The 22,643-nt window shown below is 38.1% G+C and overlaps 3 protein-coding genes across 3 annotated transcripts; all 3 read left to right on the top strand.

The window, feature by feature from the left end:
• Window positions 1–958: 958 nt before the first annotated feature.
• Window positions 959–3,219, top strand: LOC134657997 (uncharacterized). Its single transcript, XM_063513592.1, has 4 exons — window positions 959–1,088; window positions 1,333–1,455; window positions 1,714–2,697; window positions 3,024–3,219. The coding sequence occupies exons 1-4, from the start codon at window positions 960–962 to the stop codon at window positions 3,210–3,212; spliced, it is 1,425 nt and encodes a 474-aa protein (XP_063369662.1). The 5' UTR covers window position 959; the 3' UTR covers window positions 3,213–3,219.
• A 1,463-nt stretch (window positions 3,220–4,682) lies between these two features.
• Window positions 4,683–5,846, top strand: LOC134658168 (zinc finger protein 766-like). Its single transcript, XM_063513777.1, has 3 exons — window positions 4,683–4,900; window positions 5,462–5,573; window positions 5,838–5,846. The coding sequence occupies exons 1-3, from the start codon at window positions 4,683–4,685 to the stop codon at window positions 5,844–5,846; spliced, it is 339 nt and encodes a 112-aa protein (XP_063369847.1).
• A 4,079-nt stretch (window positions 5,847–9,925) lies between these two features.
• Window positions 9,926–20,504, top strand: LOC134658169 (zinc finger and BTB domain-containing protein 41-like). The gene is made up of 7 exons (XM_063513778.1): window positions 9,926–10,055; window positions 10,662–10,784; window positions 12,353–13,345; window positions 13,673–13,857; window positions 16,223–16,330; window positions 19,511–19,732; window positions 20,312–20,504. Exons 1-7 carry the CDS (start codon window positions 9,927–9,929, stop codon window positions 20,502–20,504), a joined length of 1,953 nt encoding a protein of 650 aa, XP_063369848.1. The 5' UTR covers window position 9,926.
• The last annotated feature ends 2,139 nt before the right edge of the window (window positions 20,505–22,643 follow it).

The raw sequence follows: 22,643 nt of genomic DNA on the forward strand, positions 1-22,643 counted from the left end.
ATACCTAGGTGTTTGGATGGTTAAAGTTATATTATTTCACGCAACGACGCATTTATAATAAGTTTTATCTAGAAATATTAAATACGTCTAATTTTGGCGTTTTACTTGTTTTTATAAATGTGGGCATCTTATAAATAGTAGGATGATAAAATCTAGTCAATTAAGTGGATTTCTGCCAAATATCCTTAGTTTTAGCAATATGTGAAAAAAGCTTTTGAATAAAACGATAATAAACCCATTTCTCGTTCCTTTTCTTATTTTTTATAATATTCGAATAATTATTCGAATATTCGAATACGTCGTCAGAAAAAGTCGAATATTCGAATATCTGAAAGTTTCGAATATTTGCAAGCCCTAAACACAACCAATCAATTTTTTTATGATTTTTTTGTTGCTGATGCTGTCAATTGGCTGTCATTCCGACATTGAGAGAGCGTTCAGATTAAGGTCTTCCCTATTATATGTGGATGGAGTAGTTATAAGGTTAGAGAACAGCCGCTATAATAAATCAATTGTTATATATTCTAATCATTTGCATTTTATCAAAAATCACAATTAAGAAACATTTTTTATATATTTTATACATTATTTTGCAGTTCAAAAAACAGCTTATGAACGCATCACTGTCAAGCCGAAGACGAGGCAGTATGGCCTATGGTCTTAGCCTGTCCAGAAGGACGAATTAAAAAAAAAAGCATCACTGTCAAATTGACATTGATTTGATTGATGCCAGATTGCCCAGATTGAATATTAGAAATTTAACAAATATCTGAAATATCTGTCGATTCTCTCTACATTTACTTAAGATTTCAAAATGTGTGTATGTGTAATGAAAACAATATTAATAGGATTATGAACGTTATAACCCAATCATAATACTAACTCTCATAATGCTCTCATAATACTATTATGATGAATGTGAACTAGTTGTTGACGTTGTTGTTTATTTACAAAACACCATGTGTGACATAAAACTGGAGACCGAAGATCTAGAAATATGCCGCGGCTGCCTGAGTTCAAATAGGAGGCTGTATTTTGTGGAAACTGCCGTGTATCTACCTCTTTTGACAGAAGACCAAATACCCGAAGTAAGTAAGGTCATGTCGTTTAGAGCTATACTTCGTCACGGATCCCAGATTCCCAGTCCTATAGCTATAGAATTTACTAGTTTTTGGATAAAACTTGAACATACAATACATTACAAATCCTCTTTATTGCACAACCTCAGAATAAACGTACATGGAAACACAAATAATACATGAAGACCCTCAACAACAGGCGGCCTTACTTAGATAGTTTTTTTTCTAACTTTTAAATATTTTGTTATTTCAGTTGGATCTTATGGAGCATATAGCTTTGTGTTGGGAGTGCATGGCTCTGCTGCGCAAGATATGTGGGTTCCGGGCACAGGTCCAGAAAGCACATATGATCCTGCAAGAATCCTTACAACTTTCAGTAAGTACTACATCTATGATTTTTTCAAATACTACTATGAAAACATATGTACTTTTCATTAGCAGGTTCTAGTCTTATAACAATGGGCCAATTTGTTTCAAGTGTAGATACACTATTTTTTTCAGATTTTTACTCTGAATCATGAGCTCTTTCGATCCTAATAGGAGACAAAAACAAGATTTTTGGATGGTTGTTAACTTATTTTTCACAGAGTGTTTCTCAAAGAATCTCCTGAATTTATTATTTTTATAATTTCAGCCAACAAAACCTAATTTGTCTTCTCTTTCTGTCCATCAAAATTTTGAATATGATGCAGTTTTTGAAGAACAAACACCGCATGAATTACCATTTTTTCATGAAACACCGAGCTCAACTGTAGAACATGATAAAATTATTGTGCCCACAAAATACAAAACCAAGGTAACATTAACTGAAATAACATGTATGAAAACTTGTAAAGTTGTTTTACACGATATTTTTAAAAACAATATTATATCTGAACATCCCAGTGATGATAGTGATGATAATGAGAATTTTGGAGTTGATGATAGCTACAGTTCCTCCGAGGAAATTACAGAAACAAAACACGAAACCAGAGAAATTTTATCAGTAGTGAAAGAACCAAATTTACAAAAGGGACCAAACACAACTAAAGAAATAATTAAAACTCCAGCAACACTGAAACTGGGCCAGAAATCACAAAAATTAATTGACACCAAAAAGGTTGCACCAAAAAGAAGAACAGTTAACACAGCACAAACACTTTCAGTAAAAAAAGTAAAACACGATTCAAAAAATGGTAAAAACAAATGTGAAACTAAAACACTAGAATTTTTAAACATTGATAATAAAACAAAATTTAAAGTAAAGGATGATATTTGTTCAGACAATGAAGATGCCAAAGCTGATTTAAATGATAGTGAATTTGAAACACAAGCAACAAAAGAAAAGCAGTCAAAGTTACATGCAGATATCAAATTAAATGGTGATAATGAACAGAAAACAACAAAAAGAAAGAGGAAAATACAATTCAGGGAAATAAACACTAGATATAGAAAGATTGAACAGGTTCTGCCATATTTTCAAGAAATCGAAATGAATGAGCAAGATTTAAAGAGCACCTTAGAGAAAGATGATGCCATTGTTGATAAACGCAAAACCCATAAATGTAGTATATGCGGTGTGACACGTACGCTTCACATACACTTAAATGGACATGCATTACAAAAACATAGAAAAACTGTAAGTATTGACTTTGGATTCTTATTAGGGTTCCGTACCCAAAGGGTAAGAACCTATTACTACGACTCCACTGTCTTTCGTATGTCACCAGGCTGTATCTCATGAACCATGATAGCTACACAGTTGAAATTTTCACAGATGATAAATAAATTATAAATAAATAGGGTTTTATAGGGTTCCGTACCTCAATCAGCCAAAAATAAACTTTACTATTTATTTTAATTCAAATTACATTTTGCATAGTTGGCCTTAGGAGGCTTCGACTTGAACAATAGTAAAGCTGGATGGTCAACAAGACAGATTTCTAACTTCCTAACCTGTTTTAGCATCCTGAACACATAATAAATGGAATTTTCCACAACCCGGCCCCAGTGTTGCCGCAAAACTCCGTCTGGCGCTGCGGCGTTTGTGCCAGAATGATGCGGAGGGAACATATAGTCGCACATATGAATGAATTCCATGTTCGTCGATTTTGGTGCAATTTTTGTGAATGGAGCTTGAAGCCTTTTTGGTAAGTTATTAGTTTTTTTTTTCACGATTATTGAAAACTTTATTTGAACTAGGAAACTGACTTCAAATGGTACGGGACTTTAGAAACGAATCCCGTATCGCACAAACGATTCAATCCTTTACGTTACTACAAGAATTATTGTATAATAAAAATGATTTTCACCTTACGCCCATGTGACAGTAGCGAAACGGCCAAGCCACATATTTTGACTAAGGTGTGGAGTTTGTGAAGTTAGGGCTTGTAGAGTTAGAAGCTTAGCTCTACAAGAGATCTGATAACTTTTTGACAGTGCGAGCTTTATGGTTTCGTCTTGGCAACATTTTACATGAAAATGTTTTTGGTGGGATTACTTATTCTGTGACTACCTTATACCTTGCGCAAGTGAAAATGTACTATTCTGACAGAAAACCTAATCCTATTTCAGGACAGTAGAGGATCGTAAAAGACACTGGAACGAAATTCGTAGACGATTCATATGTGACATATGCCAAATATGCAGGAGGTCAAAAAAGTTGATGGAGTTTCATATTGAGTAAGAACGCCCATCTTACAAGCTTTTTTTAACTTGCAACGTTTGTTACAAGTTACAAGTTTTTATTTAACTTCCGATGTACCTACAGTCCGCAGCAGAAGTTGCTAACCGGGCGAGGTGTTCAAAATTACCTTGACCCGCTCTTATTCTCTTTACAATAAAGTCGCGTCAAGATCATTTTGAACACCTCGTCCGCTTAGCAACTATTGCTGCTGACTTTATGTTTGTACGGGTCAAATCTTGAAAGTTCCAGACCCACTCGGTTTTCGATTGAGCTGAAAATTTGCATGGGGGCTATTCATAAATTACGTATTACGTATTTCAAATGGGGGGGGGGGGGGTCTGGATCGGATGTCGTAGGAGGAAACGAGGCCATTCGAAGCATGATTTTTGGATGTGTATCTTTATACGAATAACCTGTCAGAGCTTACAGTCAGTAGCAGAAGTTGCTAAGCGGGCGGGGTGTTCAAAATTACCTTGACGCACTCTTATTCGCTTAACAATAAAGTCGCGTCAAGATCATTTTGAATACCTGGCTCGCTTAGCAACTTCTGCTGCTGACTGTACTTATGGCAAGCGACAATGTGGTACCTTTTATATAGTTGCCTGTTGAAACAAAAGTACAGTCTGCTATAAAAGCTTGTATAAAAATTACAGTTTTGCCAAAAAACCATTGACTTATATCTCAGGGCTGGCCTTACGTTCACTAAAAATGGTACTAGTTCAGCGGTGCCACTCACCAAATCGAGCCAATCGTCTATTCTAACGCAACTAGTTGCGACCAATCACGCGGCCGCGCGCCTGTAATGCGAACTCATCAACCAATCGCGTTGCAGCGTTTTCACACCGCTGTATTGGCTCCATTCATGCTTCATTCTTATTTCCCGTAAGGCTAGTCCTGAGATATATATGTCAATGCAAAAAACTTGCAGAGAAACTCATATGCCTCCAAACCAACGCCGTGCCCGTACGCACCAATGCCCGCACTGCCCGAACACATACCGAGAGCGCAAGTCTCTATTCGAGCACCACAGAGACGCCCACAAGCCCCCGGAGCCGGTCGAGCTGCGGTACTGCGTGGCGTGTGACACCACCTTTAAGAGTATCTTTAACTTCGAGGTCCACTTTCGTAATTTTCATTCAGGGATGCCTAGAAAGACGTAAGTAGGCGAACTCACAGACAAGACATCCTCTGGACTGAGCATAGTAACGCTACTCCCTCTGCCACTTATACGGTAGTTTTACTCCATCTTCAAGTTAATCCCGTGCCGTGATTGGTCCGTGTCTTTGAACGGACCAATCACGGCACGGGATTCGCTCACCTCGACCGGCGTATTTTTGGCAGCATCGGTTTCATGAAATAATTGCTCTAAACTCCGTCTAGAGGATTCCTAGTCTATGACTCAAAACTACTATTTACAACCATTTCATTTCATATTAATTTCAACCCGTCCCTCTTTTATTAACATAGAAAAGCCTCGCTGCAAGATATTGTCGCGCCAATCATCTGCTAGCCCGGCAGTTTCATTTAAATATTTTCACTTAATGATGCTAATAAATTAATGATTTTACTGTTTGTAGTGGTTTTTCTGTAATTCATTGCATTTTGAAAGGCACTATACAAGCTTGCTTCGGGATGAAAAGGGCTGCTACTACCAGCTTCATATCCATATATCTTCTTCCCGGCCCCTGCAGTAATATATGTACTATTTTTGTCGCAGGTTCCCGTGTCCACAATGCGGCAAGGTTCTGTCCAAGAAATCCCATCTTAAGAATCATATGAGCGTCCTTCACGCAGGCAGAACCAACTACCACTGTCATATCTGTGGCAAGGTAACAGCTATAATACCCCGTTTAGAAACCGAAATTAACCTTTTGGACGACAACGACCGATATATCCGCACCGTAGGTTCAACGCCAAAGACCGATTAATCGGTCACATATCACAGAGCAACATAGACATACGTGCATATGCATAAAGTTCAATTTCAGTTTTGACACTTCGGTGACGTGGCATCAGCGTGACAGCTTTTGTGTTTGACACGGCGTCGAAAAGGTTAATGTCATTGCACGGTGTTTTTTTAAACTCCGTCACAGAATAAGTAATAGCACTACCATACAGAAAGGACACTTCCTACAAAACCGAAGTTTTCCAGCGATTCAGGGTCGAATCATGACATCCCTTTCTTACTTATGGGCACTATCCCTTTCGGCTCTTTAGGGTTGTCAAAATTCAAGATAATCTTATCTGTGGTCGTGCACGCAAAGGGCCGTCAAGTTGTCTGAATCCTAATAATTGCTCGGAGCAATGATGAGCCGAACGGAGCCGAGTTTGCGCGAAGTCAGGAGTGTCTCCCAACATGACTCCGTTAACATCGAGTTGCGAATTATAAATTGTGAACTGAAATTATCGGACTTAAAAAAACACACCGTTTATACAAAGGATGACCCAATTCATTTTGTATTAAGCAAAATATTCTGCAAACGATTCCCCGAGCCACATATTTTGACTAAGGTGTAGAGTCTGTAGTTTGTGAAATTAGGGCTTGTAGGGTTAGAAGCTTGCATGGATCTACATGAGATTGATAACTTTTTGACAACGCGAGCCGTCTCTAATAGGCTTCGTTTTGGCAACACACTGTACATGAAAAATTTTTTGGTGGGATATGACATTTATTTCGGAGGAGATTGATTTCTTTGTCATATTTTTGCATTTTATTCGAAAACGATTTATTCTTCTCCATCCTAGGTATGTAAGAAAGATAAAACATCTGGGGGCACGGCAGTGCCCCCGCCAAGTCGAGCGCGAAGCAAACACTGCCGTACCATCCTTTACTGGAACCATTTCGCCGCATTTTCAGGCCCCTATTTGAGAACCTCTGGATAAGACCAGAACGCAGAAATTTTCCAGTAAGCTATAATCACATACTTAAAATCATAATTTCAAGGTCATTTAGTTCCGAAGTTAAGCGAAAGCAAAGTTTCGCATTAATGACACTCATTCATTCACTCATGATCATCAGAATAGAATTAGTACTTCCCATAAACTCAGAGAGCTGAAATTTGGTACAGAGTTAGGGTTTAATGGCCACATAAAGGGTAAACCTAAAAATATTGCAATATCAGTCACATTTTAAAGATCTAAGAACTGCATAAGTAAGTTTGTAATCCCATATAAATATATATTATTACAAAGTTACTGTTGCAGTTCCTACAAATAGTAGGTAAAGGTACACTACGATGTACGATGTGAGTATGAATGAAGATATGTTTAGTTATGATATGTGTATACATAGTATGGGTATGAGTACCCGAAAAGAAGGACTGCCTACAAAAAGAGATGAGATCCATCAAAAAAATTATATGTAAAAAGGTGCAAGTCTCGCAACGCCTTTACTACAAAAAAGTTTTGAGATGTAATGTGAAACCAAGTCGGTTATTTTAATCAGTGCCAGGGGGTGTTAAAACCGTATCAATAAGATATATTTAATTTGTAATACATATAATGACTTGGCAATCGCACATAATGCTTTACTCGTACCGTACTCGTAAATATGTGTAATGCTCAAACTGAAATTAGCGCTAGCGTTATGTTCAATTAGAATTATTTTTAATAGGTGACGATGATCCTTTTGTCATTATGCAGCCGTGCGATGGCCAAGTCATTATACGTATTACAAATTAAAGATATCTTATTGATACGGCTTTAACACCCCCTGGCACTGATTAAAATAACCGACTTGGTTTCACATTACATCTCAAAACTTTTTTGTAGTAAAAGCGTAGCGAGACTTGCACCTTTTTACATGTAATGTTTTTGATGGGATTGTTGTTTTCATGAAAGACTAATTCCAGTAAAGGATGGTACGGCCGTGCCTCTTTGTTTTGTTCGACTTGGCGGGGGCACTGCCGTGCCCCCAGATATTAACCTAAGTGTTTTCATTTCAGTACGTGTGCTCAAAATCAAAGTTGGCAGGACATTTGGATATCCACAATAATATAAAACGTCAGAATATGCACCCGTGCACTATATGCGGGCGCAAGTTTCAAGTAAGATATTCATCACAGATGAGCAGATGACCCATCTTTCGCCCATCGGAGTGTATAGTCACGTGTCGTGTGCTGTAATCTTTAGTTATCGGTATACTACATAGTACAAATAGATTAAATTAAGAATCATATAAACCGGCCAAGTGCGAGTCGGACTCGCGCACGGAGGGTTCCGCACTATCAACAAAAAATAGAGCAAAACAAGTAAAAAAAAACAAGCAAAAACACGGTCACCCATCCAAGTACTGACCCCGCCCGACGTTGCTTACCTTCGGTCAAAAATCACGTTTGTTGTATGGGAGCCCCACTTAAATCTTTATTTTATTCTGTTTTTAGTATTTGTTGTTATAGCGGCAACAGAAATACATCATCTGTGAAAATTTCAACTGTCTAGCTATAACGGTTCGTGAGATACAGCCTGGTGACAGACGGACGGACGGACAGCGGAGTCTTAGTAATAGAGTCCCGTTTTTACCCTTTGGGTACGGAATCCTAAAAATCACCCGTTTGGTGCTACAAAGGAACATGTAACATACCTAGATAGACTGATGATATCCACATTACCCCATAACAATAACATGTTGCGCTATAGCCTCTTAAAGCCCACCATACAACATTTCCCTAATTTGAATTTGAAACTTGTCATATAGTAGATTAGGGTGACTTTCGTTTGTTTTAATGCTACTTTATGTAGTTTTTGAGTGAGTTTTTGAAAGGTTTTAAATATATTGAAACAGTGTGTACATTGTAATCCACATTGGGCCTTACGAAGATAGGATAAATTGGCCTCTGGTTCATAGCATAAGATTAACTTATTATAGGCACGAAAAAACCCTCGAAAGAATGGAATAGATCTTGTGACCTCATCAATTTAATACCTAATTAGTAATTACATAATCAAATGTAACGTTATCTATGAAAAGGGACCTTATTGTCGATGGCGTTTACGCCATTATTAGCGATGCTCCGATATAAATACAATGCCGCGCGACGCGGTGCGGCGTAAGCGCCATCGACAATAAGGTCCCTTTTCCTAGATAATGCCCCAAATATACAGATTAACTTGCAAGTTGCAACATTATTCTTTTCAGACCGCCCGTAGCCTACAGTTTCACATGTACACGCACACAGGCGAGCGACCGTACAAATGCACAGAATGCGAGTCCGCGTTCACGCAGCCCTACACGCTGACCATGCATCTGGCCAAGCAGCATCATGTGGTCGCCACCGTGAGGGTCGATGGGACGGTTGTACCGACGACAAAGACAAAAACCGAGTAGAATGAATAAACATGAATTTTAAAAAAATCTATGTTTTATTATTTTTTCTACTCCCGTACTTTTATTTGTCTTTTAAAGGGTCGTGCACACACCTTTTAAACCCCTATCTTATAGTTGTCAAGACAAGTCTTTAGTCTATTCCCCAAAAAAGTATTTGTGCATACACGCAGTATCTTTTTGGCACTTTTACGATACTTCGTGTAATCACCACTTAAAAAATATTGTATGAAATACATTGTTGCCAACCTAATTTTAATAGTCATCTCTGACAGATGAGTGAACCATAGACATGTTTTTAGGGTTCCGTACCCAAAGGGTAAAAAACGGGACCCTACTGTCCGTCTGTCACCAGGCATGAACCGCGAGAGCTAGACAGTTGAAATTTTCACAAATGATGTATCTCTGTTGCCGCTATAACAACAAATAGTAAAAATAAAATAAATATTTAAGGGGGGCTCTCATACAACAAACACGACGAACATTTTTTTGCTCTATTTTTTGTTGATGGTGCGGAACCCTCCGTGCGCGAGTCTGATTCGCACTTGGCCGGTTTTTTTTTACTTTTTGTACACGTTTATGAACGTATTTAGCTTATGAACGCATCTTGCATTTGTCAAATTGACATTGATTTGATTGATGCCAAGATCCGCTAGAGACGCTAGAGATTTCTTGAAGGTGGTATGAAATTAGAAATTTAAATGATATTTTTACAAATATCTGTCGATTCTCTACATTAAGATTACAAAATGTGTGTATGTGTAATGAAAACAATATTAATAGGATTATGAACGTTATAACCCAATCATAATACTATTATGATGAATGTGAAGTAGTTGTTGTTTATTTACAAAACACCATGTGTGACATAAAACTGGAGACTGAAGATCTAGAAATATGCCGTGGCTGCCTCAGTTCAAATAGGAGGCTGTCTTTTGTGGAAACTGCCGTGTATCTACCTCTTTTGACGGAAGACCAAATACCCGAAGTAAGTAAGGTCATCTCGTTTAGAACTATACTTCGTGACGGATCCCAGGTTTCCAGTCCTATAGCTATACAATGATATTATATAACCATAGATAGGTTATACTCATACTTGAGGAGCACAAAAAATACTTCCATATTTATTTCTGTGCCTACGAAGAAATCTGTTATTTTTGATTAGTTTTCTCATTACATCCATCTTTGTCACACTCGTTGCTAAACATAAGGTCGTCTCTTTCGGTGTGCGGGAGCTCGTTAGCACGTGCACATTTCTCGCTTGTGCGTCTAAAGGAAACTTGTCCAATTTGTCACAAGTTGGAACGCCTATAACCTATCTTGAGTTATAAATCATTGTAGCTATAGAATTTACCGTTTTTGGATAAAACTTAAACATACAATACGATACAAATCCTCTTTATTGCACAACCTCAGAATAAATGTACATGGAAACACAAATAATACATGAAGACAGAGGTAAACAACAGGCGGCCTTACAGCATTGTATGTTATTTATTTATGTTAAGGAGAACCAACAGCTTTAAAACTTACAATATACAACAAGATTATGGATAAGTTTTTTTTTCTGACTTTAAATATTTTGTTATTTCAGCTGGATCTTATGGAGCATATAGCTTTGTGTTGGGAGTGCATGGCTCTGCTGCGCAAGATATGTGGGTTCCGGGCACAGGTCCAGAAAGCACATATGATCCTGCAAGATTCCTTACAACTTTTAGTAAGTACAACATCTATGATTTGTTCAAACACTACTATCAACATATATGTTCTTTTCATTGGCAGGTTCTAGTCTTACAACGATGGGCCAATTTGTTTCAAGTGTACATTACACAGTTTTTTCAGATTTTTTAATCTTAACCTGTCGAATCCCACGATATGACGTCACCATAAGCGTTCTGACTCATATATGAGCCGTGGGAGCTGACAGATTAATCATGAGCTCTTTTGATCCTAATAGGAGACAAAAACAAGTTTTTTTTAATAGTAGTAGTAGTAGTAACTCTTTATTGTACAAAAAGACATATTAAAATTAACATACAATTAGTAAGAAGTACAAAAGCGAACTTATCCCTTTGAGGGATCTCTTCCAGTTAACCTTTGAGTAGATGAGAGGAGAAAGTGAAAAGAAGGTGACAAATGCAGCAAAATGTACAACAAGGTACCAGAAAGATAAAGGATATACATAAATACATACAAAATGTATTGAGAATAGCAGTACCACCTCTACCTTTCTCTCTACAATAAGATGACGCTAGTTTTAAGTTATCGAGTTTAATATTATTCTCACAGTCAACTTTTACAAAAGTTTCACTGAAGCACAGTACATCAATATCTCCTTCGTTTTTTGAGAACTCTTCTAACGTTATTTGTACTATATCGAGCTTACTTAACAACCCTCCAATATTTTGATGCATAATTTTAAATTTATGTGTTTCCGGGTGATATTTTATTTCCTTATGCACGAAAAAACTCTGATGACCTATGAGGACAGTTTTTACACGCATATGGGCTAGAAGAATGAAGCGATTTGTTATTATCCGTCTGAATAGTCATTATAAGATTAGAAATATCATTAAAAACCTCCCTCATGCCACGACTATTAACCCTACCCGAACTGTACTTAAACATACTGTGGTCATAATTAAGATTACGGTTGCTGTCAAGCAGGTATGCATATTCATGTTCATAATTATCAGTATACAATAAATGGTTAAATGTTTCGAGTCTCATGTTATACACCAGTGTGTATAACATGAGACTCGAAACATTTAACCATTAAATAATATACTTAATAATTACTGCAGTCAGTAATTATTAAGTTTAAATGTTGGATAACAAACAATTATATTTGTATGCTGCAGGCTCTCCAAACTTTTCCTTATGTTAAGAATTAAATCAACATATTTCTTTGTTTCTTTAAAATCTTCCTCGCCTATGAAAATAATACAGTAATCTTGCTTTGTGTAATTCATCAGTTTAGTTCCTAAATTATGTAGCAAGTAACATATCCCAGCGGCATATGGAGAAAATACACTAAAAATTTGAAAGAATTAGAAAGATATAAAGCAACTATACAATAGAAATATAGATAAATTAATCAGTCCGATCAGATAACCATAGCTTCTTTAATCTCTCCTTGAAAAACGCAACCGATTGTGCCTGCCTGGGCGAAACAGGCAGCTCATTCCACAGCTTCACTGGACATTTTTTTATGGTTGTTACCTAATTTTTTAACAGAGTATTTCTCAGAGAATCTCCTGAAATTTATTATTTTTATAATTTCAGCTAACAAAACCTACTTTGTCTACTCTTTCCATCCATCAAAACTTTGAATATGATGCAGTTTTTGAAGAACAAACACTGCATGAATTACCATTTTTTTATAAAACACCGATCTCAACTGTAGAACATGATAAAGTTATTGTGCCCACAAAATACAAAACCAAGGTAACAAAAACCGAAATAACACATATGAAAACTTGTAAAGTTGTTTTACACGATATTTTTAAAAATAATATTAAATCTGAACATCTCAGTGATCATAGTGATGGTAATGAGAATTTTGGAGCTGATGATAGCTGCAGTTCCTCTGAAGAAATTACAGAAACAAAACACGATATCAGAGATATTTTATCACTAGTGAAACAACCAAATTTACAAAAGGGACTAAACACAACTAAAGAAATAATTCAAACTCCAGCAACACTGAAACTGGGCCAGAAATCACAAAAATTAATTGACACCAAAAAGGTTGCACCAAAAAGAAGAACAGTTAACACAGCACAAACACTTTCAGTAAAAAAAGTAAAACACAATTCAAGTAAAGATGGTAAAAACAAATGTGAAACTAAAGCACTAGAATCTTTAAATATTGATAATAAAACAAAATTGAAAGTAAAGGATGATATTTGTTCAGACGATGAAGACGACAATGCTGATTTAAATCATAGTGAATTTGAAACACAAGCAAGAAAAGAAAAGCAGTCAAAGTTACACGCAGATATCAAAATAAACGGCGATAATAAACAGAAAAAAACAAAAAGAAAGAGGAAAAAAGGTATAAAATTCAGGGAAATAAAAACTAGATATAGAAATATTGAACAGGTTCTGCCATATTTTCAAGAAATCGAAATGAATGAGCAAGATTTAAAGACCACCTTGGAAAAAGATGATGCCATTGTTGATAAACGCAAAACCCATAAATGTAGTATATGCGGTGTGACACGTACGCTTCACGTACACTTAAATGGACATGCATTACAAAAACATAGAAAAACTGTAAGTATTGACTTTGGATTCTTTTTAGGGTTCCGTACCCAAAGGGTAAGAACTATACCCTATTACTACAACTCCACTGTCCGTTGTCTGTCACCTGATCTCATGAACCGTGAGCTACACAGTTGAAATTTCACAGATGATAAATAGGGTTTTATAGGTTTTCGTACCTCAGTCAGCCGAAAAGAAACCCTTATCATATCACTTTTATTGATTTTAATTCAAATTAAGTAAATTTTTTGCATAGTGGGCCTTAGGAGTCTTGAACTTGAACAATAGTAAAGCTGGATGGTCAACAAGACAGATTTCTAACTTCCTAACCTGTTTTAGCATCCTGAACACATAATAAATGGAATTTTCCACAACCCGGCCCCAGTGTTGCCGCAAAAGTCCGTCTGGCGCTGCGGCGTTTGTGCCAGAATGATGCGGAGGGAACATATAGTCGCACATATGAATGAATTCCATGTTCGTCGATTTTGGTGCAATTTTTGTGAATGGAGCTTGAAGCCTTTTTGGTAAGTTATTAGTTTTTTTTTCACCATAATTGAAAACTTTATTTGAACTAGGAAACCGACTTCAAATGGTACGGGACTTTAGAAATGAATCGATCCTTAGCCAGTTAAAAATTCGAACACGACTGTCCACTATTTGCACACTGCGCATACTTTGATTCTTCTGACACTCGGCTAGTCTGGAAGTACTTACTGATAATGATTGGTCATGCAGAAGGGAAGAGAAGAATAGCTTATTGTTTAATTTTCAAAACCATTTGTTATTTAGGAGGGCAGTTATATACGCCTGTATTATCAATAAAGTTTCAATGGGATTTAGGAGGGCAGTTATGTACGCCTGTTTTATCAATAAAGTTTCAATAACTAGTTCTACCCCTAGTTGTTCAACCTTTGGACGCCAATGACGGATATATCAGCACCGCAGGTCCAACGCCAAAGACGGATCAATCGGTCACATACCACGGAGCAACATAGACCTAGCTATGTGCACATGCATAAAGTTCAATTTAAGCTTTGACACTTCGGTGACGTGGCGTCCGAGTGAGAGCTTTTGTGTTTGATACGGCGTCGGAAAGGTTAAATTCTTTAGTTAAAAATCTGCTGTTACGCCATACATGGTCAGGGGGGTGTCACTCCGCAGTTTAGGTACATTTGGCCGGCGCGCCCATCGGACAGGCGTATGGCAGTGGGCTGCCGTTCGGCGTGCACGATAGTCGCGTCACGTGGCGCTCGCGCAAAATTGAAAATACACAATGGCTTCGAAACTTACTTCCGTGAGAATCAGACATACTATCTCCGGATAAAAAAAGTATGTTTACATAATCAACGTTTGTAATTCCTACATATTTATCTTAAAAATAATAAATCAGTGGGTATAAAGTCATTTTTTTTATTCGGTAGACTAAAATGACATTTCATAGTATGATGTTCATACTATGAAATGTCATTTCAGTCTACCGAATAAAAAAATAGACTTTAGGTATAAAAACTTGTCAAGTGATAACCCCGTGCTGACACAGCTTGGTCATAAAACTGCGGCGCGCAAAGGAGATTCACGGTTCGAGCGCGGTTATAAGTTTCAATTTTGCTTGCAGGCGGCGATATAGGTGTAATTTTATACCTAAATCTGACTTTTGTGAAGGAGTGAATTTTCTGTAGGGTAGTACTATTAGTTATTCTGTGACATGGAGGAGGTCAATCTAACCTTTTAAGTTACATAGTGTAGGTGCGGGAAGTAAGAAGAGTTTTTAAATCCTCTACTATACCAGGGGGAAAAAAGCGGCCAAGTGCGAGTCGGACTCGCCCATGAAGGGTTCCGTATTTAGGCGATTTATGACGTATAAAAAAAAACTACTTACTAGATCTCGTTCAAACCAATTTTCAGTGGAAGTTTACATGGTAATGTACATCATATATTTTTTTTAGTTTTATCATTCTCTTATTTTAGAAGTTACAGGGGGGGGGGGACACACATTTTACCACTTTGGAAGTGTCTCTCGCGCAAACTATTCAGTTTAGAAAAAAATGATATTAGAAACCTCAATATCATTTTTGAAGACCTATCCATAGATACCCCACACGTATGGGTTTGATGAAAAAAAAATTATTGAGTTTCAGTTCGAAGTATGGGGAACCCCAAAAATTTATTGTTTTTTTTCTATTTTTGTGTGAAAATCTTAATGCGGTTCACAGAATACATCTACTTACCAAGTTTCAACAGTATAGTTCTTATAGTTTCGGAGAAAAGTGGCTGTGACATACGGACGGACAGACAGACGGACAGACGGACAGACAGACAGACATGACGAATCTATAAGGGTTCCGTTTTTTGCCATTTGGCTACGGAACCCTAAAAACTGTCCCTTTCGGGCATTCTCGGCTCCGTTCGGCTCAGCATTGCTCCGAGCAAATATAAGGGCTGGCACAACTTGACGTCCCTTTGCGTGTACGACCACAGATAAGATAATGACTTGAATTTTGACTAAATAGCCGAAGTGGATAGTACCATACATAAGTAAGGGACAGTATGATTCGTCCCTGAATCGCTGTCAAACTTCGGTTTTGTAGGAAGTTTCTTTTCTGTACGGTAGTACTATTACGCAGCGTACTACGCAGGCGAAAAACACGCGAACGCAAAGCGAAGCGATGCGGCGCGGGGTGAATCAATCCTTTGATGTCTATAGAAGTGTACTACGTGGGCGATCTCGTTGCGAACGTGAACGCCATGGGCCCGGCCCGCCGCGCCGCCGCGCCGCTTCGCGTTCGCGAGTCGTTCGCTTACGTAACTTCGCATCGTTACTTATTCAGTGACTATACCTTGCCCAAGTGAAAATGTACTATTCTGACAGAAAACCTAATCCTATTTCAGGAAAGTAGAGGATCGTAAAAGACACTGGAACGAAATTCATAGACGATTCATATGTGACATATGCCAAATACGCAGGAGGTCAAAAAAGTTGATGGAGTTTCATATTGAGTAAGAACACCCATTTTACAAGCTTTTTGTAACTTGCAACGTTTGTTACAAGTTAAAAGCTTTTATTTAACTTCCGATCTACCTACAGTCCGCAGCAGAAGTTGCTAAGCGGGCGAGGTGTTCAAAATTACCTTGACCCGCTCTTATTCTCTTTACAATAAAGTCGCGTGAAGATCATTTTGAACACCTCGTCCGCTTAGCAACTATTGCTGCTGACTTTATGTTTGTACTTGTCAAATCTTGAAAGTTCCAGACCCACTCGGTTTTCGATGGAGCTGAAAATTTGCATGGGGGCTATTCATAAATTACGTATTACGTATTTAAAATGGGGGGGGAGGGGGGGTCTGGACATCGGATGACGTAGGAGGAAACGGGGTCATTCGAAGCATGATTTTTGGATGTGTATCTTTATACGAATAACCTATCAGAGCTTACAGTCAGTAGCAGAAGTTGCTAAGCGGGCGGGGTGTTCAAAATTTCCTTGACGCACTCTTATTCGCTTAACAATAAAGTCGCGTCAAGATCATTTTGAATACCTGGCTCGCTTAGCAACTTCTGCTGCTGACTGTACTTATGGCAAGCGACAATGTGGTACCTTTGACGCAGCGTACTACGCAGGCGAACAACACGCGAACGCGAAGCGACGCGATGCGGCGCGGGGTGAATCAATCCTTTGATACTATAGAAGTGTCTTACGTGGGCGATCTCGTTGCGAACGCGAACGCCTTGGGCCCGCCGCGCCACGGCGCGCCTCTTCGCGTTCGCGAGTCGTTCGCTTACGTAAGACGCAGCGTTATATAGTTGCCTGTTTAAACAAAAGTACAGTCATTTATACTAGTGGCTCTGTGAGCTGTAGACCTCGCGAGCAGAGCTTAAAACTGAATAAATGTATGGCAAAAATATTTATTAAAATATAGGTATAGTACATGTATATAAACAAAAAATTAAAAACTACATAAAGCTACAAACAAAAATTAAACGAATACGCTTAACCCGCGCTTGATAAATGAAAAATACGAAATTTTTCATTTTTTTTAAATTAAAAAATAAAATAAAAAACAACTATACGAAATATAAGTATAAAAAAAATACAGAAAGTTATGTAGCAGTATACAATTACTGGGGATGGAACCAGGGACCTGCCGATGCAAACATAATTTTTAAGAAAAAAAAACCGACTTCTATGCGGCCCGGTGAAAGATTATTGTAGATGGTGCGCTATGTAGAAAAGGAGGTAAAACCACCCACTTTTCTAGTAGCATTTCGTTTCTGTAAGGCTCGCAGTTCTAACCTAACCTAACCCACTTTTGTTCGGTTCTGTGAGGATAGCAGTTCAAACCTAACCTAACCCACTTAACGGCGCATGCGGTGCGGTGTACGGGGGTTTGAGCGGGAGGGGTTTGGCCTCATCATACTTTATACCTACATTTTATGGTAGGTAATCATAGTAGTTTGTTTAGTTTAGGTATCATAGTGGTTTTCCGGGTCAAGGTCCGGGTCTGTGTCCGAGTCCGGCTCCGGGTCCGAACCGGATCCGGGTACGAGGCCGGATCTGGATCCGAGTCCGGGTCCCAGTCCAAGTCAAAGTCGAAATTCGAAATCACCAAACATGTACTATGCGTCGTTGAAGAGTTCTGTTCTGATCATCATCAGCAGTTCCAGTTCATCAAATGCGACAGTTTTTAATGTTAATGCTTTATTTTATGATGAAAATACAGAAAATTATATACGTGTGCCTTTAAGATTTGAGGAGTTCCCTCGATTTCTCATGGATCCCATGTTCAGAACTTGAGCTTGACATAAATATGGCTTAAAAACCTAACTTGCTTAACAAACATAACGAAAAGGAAAAATCGCCAAACGCGAACTATGCGTCGTTAAAGAGTTTCGTTCTGGTCATCATCAGCAGTTACACTTCCTCAAATGTTACTTTTTAAATGTATATGCTTGATTTGTTGATGAAAACACAACAATCACTATACGTATGCCTTTAAGATTTGAGGAGTTCCCTCGATTCCTTATGGATCTCATCATCAGAACTCGAGCTTGACAGAATGTGGCTTAAAAACTAAACTTGCTTAACAAACATAACGAAGAGGACAAATCGCCAAACGTGAACTATGGGTCGTTGAAGAGTTCTGTTCTGATCATCATCAGCAGTTCCACTTCATCAAATGCGACAGTTTTTAATAAAAATGCTTGATTTTCTGATGAAAATACAAAAATCTATATACGCACGCCTTTAAGATTTGAGGAGTTCCCTCGATTCCTCATGGATCCCATCATCAGAACTCGAGCTTGACAAAAATGTGGCTTAAAAACTTAACTTGCTTAACAAACATAACGAAGAGGACAAATCGCCAAACGTGAACTATGCGTCGTTGAAGAGTTCCGTTCTGATCATCATCAGCAGTTCCACTTCATCAAATGTCACGTTTCTGAATGTATATGCTTGATTTGTTGATAAAAACACAAAAATCACTATATGTATGCCTTTAAGATTTGAGGAGTTCCCTCGATTCCTCATGGATCCCATCATCAGAACTGGGTTTTGACAAAAACGGGACCAATCTGTATGCATATACATACAATCAAAAAAAGAATTTTCAAAATCGGTCCAGTAATGACGGAGATATGGAGTAACAAACATAAAAAAAATAAAAAAAATAAATAAAATAAAACATACAACCGAATTGATAACCTCCTTCTTTGAGATTTGGAAGTCGGTTAAAAAAAGCGAACGTTTGCAAAATACGCCATTATAGTTCTTACTAAAGCTGACGAAATTTAGCTACTCATTCTCAAGTAAAAACTAAATATCTAAATACCGCCAAAATCAGCGATACAAATTTTCTGAATTTTTGGCTATTTAATCTATAAACATATCTCAAAAAGAAAAAACTCTTATGATACCGATACGACTATTTGTTTAGGCGGGAGCTATCACGACTCCGCCATTTTGAAAAATTTCCAAAAACCGGATCGACAAAAAATTTTTATTTAGCCATAGAATTCGGTCACAAAATTTTACGAAAGTCGTTTAAGAATTGCGACCTGTAGAGGAGAACATCCGGACATACAAAAGCAAAATGCCCGAGTCAAAACGTAGACCTTCGCTACGCTTCGGTCAAAAAGCTCAATGTATAAAAATGACAGTTTTGCCAAAAAACTTATTTGCAGAGAAACTCATATGCCTCCAAACCAACGCCGTACGCACCAATGCCCGCACTGCCCGAACACATACCGAGAGCGCAAGTCTCTATTCGAGCACCACAGAGACGCCCACAAGCCCCCGGAGCCGGTCGAGCTGCGGTACTGCGTCGCGTGTGACATCACCTTTAAGAGAATCTATAGCTTCGAGGTCCACTTCCGTAATCATCACTCAGGGATGCCCAAAAAGACGTAAGTAGGCGAACTATACTTGGGCAAGCAGATCTTGTCAGAAGCGAAAGGCGGCAAAATTTAAAAATGTAGGCGCGAAGGGATGTCCCATAGAAAATTTGAATTTCGCGCCTTTTTTACTGACAAGAAAACCGGCCAAGTGCGATTCGGACTCCCGCCGAAGGGTTCCGTACCATTAGGCAATAAACGGCAAAAAAATCACGTATCGGAGCCCGACTTAAATATTCATTTCATTTTTTTTTAGTACTCGTATTTGTTGTGATAGTGGCAACAGAAATACATCATCTGTGAAAACTTCAACTGCCTAGCTATCACGGTTCATGAGATACGGCCTGGTGACAGACAGACGGACAGACAGACAGACGAATAGCGATGTCTTAGTAATAGGGTCCCGTTTTTACCCTTTGGGTACGGAACCCTAACAAACGACTACTCAAAACTACTATTTACAACCATGCATATTAATTTCAACCCGTCCCTCTTTTGTTAACATAGTTAGAAAAGCCGCGCTGCAAGATATTGTCGCGCCAATCATACTTTCTTCCCGGCCTCTGCAGTAATATACTATTTTTGTCGCAGGTTCCCGTGCCCACAATGCGGCAAGGTTCTGACCAAGAAATCCCATCTCAAGAATCATATGAGCATCATTCACGCATCAGGCATAACCAACTACCGCTGTCATATCTGTGGCAAGGTAACAGCTATAATACCCCGTTTAGAAGCCGAAATTAATGTCATACACGGTGTTTTTTTAAACTCCGTCACAGAATAAGTAATAGCACTACCGTACAGAAAGTACACTTCCTACAAAACGGAAGTTTGCCAGCGATTCAGGGTCGAATCATGACATCCCTTTCTTACTTATGGGCACTATCCCTTTCGGCTATTTAGGGTTGTCAAAATTCAAGATAATGATCTTATCTGTGGTCGTGCACGCAAAGGGACGTCAAGTTGTGTCAACCCTAATAATTGCTCGGAGCAATGCTGAGCCGAACGGAGCCGAGTTTGCGCGAAGTCAGGAGTGTCTCCCAACGACTCCGTTAACATCGAGTTACGAATTATAAATTGTGATTAAACTGAAATTATCGGACTTAAAATAACACACCGTTTATACAAAGGATGACCCAATTCATTTTGTATTAAGCAAAATATTCTGCAAACGATTCCCCGAGCCACATATTTTGACTAAGGTGTAGAGTCTGTAGTTTGTGAAATTAGGGCTTGTAGGGTTAGAAGCTTGGATCTGGAGATTGATAACTTTTTGACAACGCGACCCGTCTATATACTATATGGCTTCGTTTTGGCAACATTTTACATGAAAAAGTTTTTGGTGGGATATGACATTTATTTCGGAAGAAATTGTTTTTTTTTGCCATATTTTTGCATTATATTCGTCTCCATCCTAGGTACGTTATGAAAGATAAAACATTGTTGTTTTCATGAAAGACTAATATTAACCTAAGTGTTTTCATTTCAGTACTTGTACTCAAAATCAGCGTTGGCAAGACATTTGGATATCCACAATAATATAAAACGTCAGAATATCCACCCGTGCACTATATGCGGGCGCAAGTTTCAAGTAAGATATTCATCACAGATGACCCATCTTTCGCCCATCGGAGTGTACAGTCATGTGTCGTGTGCTTTAATCTATTTAGTTATCGGTAAACTACATAGTACAGTCACCAGCAAAAATATATGACTGTGGGCAGCCGTGCAAAAATATCTGATGCTCCATTGGAGGCATAAGTATATGACGACACTACCTCGATAAAAATATGTGATGCTTTGTGGCCGGCAAGAATATCGTTACTCTGTATCCGCATAAATATCGGATCGGGTGGCTTAAAAATATTTGACGACCCATAAAAATCAAAAGTATGTGATTACTCTCATCTGGCATATGAGTGGAGAGTGGCCAGTGGAGAGATATTTATGCCAGATGACTAAGATAACTATATTAATTGTATTAATTACGATAATACACAACGAAGCGGCAATGAAGCAGTTGACATCAAATGATAGTATGACTAGCATGGTCTGGAAAATGTAACATCCATACTTAATATTGAGATGAGAGTATCAGATAATTTTGATTTTTATGAGTAATCAAATATTTTTAAGCGACCCGATCCGATATTTATGCGGATACAGACTAACGATATTTTTGCCGGCCACTAAGCATCACATATTTTTACCGAGGTAGTGTCGTCATATACTTAATGGAGCATCAGATATTTTTGCATGGCTGTCCATAGTCATATATTTATGCTGGTGACTGTACAAATAGATTAAAGTAAGAATCATAAAACTCACCCGTTTGGTGCCACAAAGGAACATACATACATAGATAGACTGATATCCACATTTACTCCATGACATGTTCTCTTAGTTTGACTACCATTTCATAATGTATCTCTCAGTTACTTAAAGGTTAGCTGGAAGAGATCCCTTAACGGGATAAGTTCGCCTTTGTACACATTTACTGGATTATCTCTGTGTTATGTACTTGTTTTGTGCAATAAAGTGTTTACTACTACTACTACTACATGTTGCGCTCAATGATATTATATAACCATAGATAGGTTATACTCATACTTGAGGAGCACAAAAAATACTTCCATATTTATTTCTGTGCCTACGAAGAAATCTGTTATTTTTGATTAATTTTCTCATTCCATCCATCTTTGTCACACTCGTTGTTAAACATAAGGTCGACCCTTTCTCTTTCGGTGTGCGGGAGCTCGTTAGCACATGCACATTCCTCGCTTGTCCAGCCGCGACTAAAGGAAACTTGTCCAATTTGTCACAAGTTAAGCGCTTCAATTTTGGAACGCCTATAGGTTATATCTTGAGTTATAAATCATTGGTTGCGCTATAGCCTCTTAAAGCCCACCATACAACATTTCCC

Source organism: Cydia amplana, chromosome 21 (assembly GCF_948474715.1).
Source record: "Cydia amplana chromosome 21, ilCydAmpl1.1, whole genome shotgun sequence".
NCBI classification, from domain to species: domain Eukaryota; kingdom Metazoa; phylum Arthropoda; class Insecta; order Lepidoptera; family Tortricidae; genus Cydia; species Cydia amplana.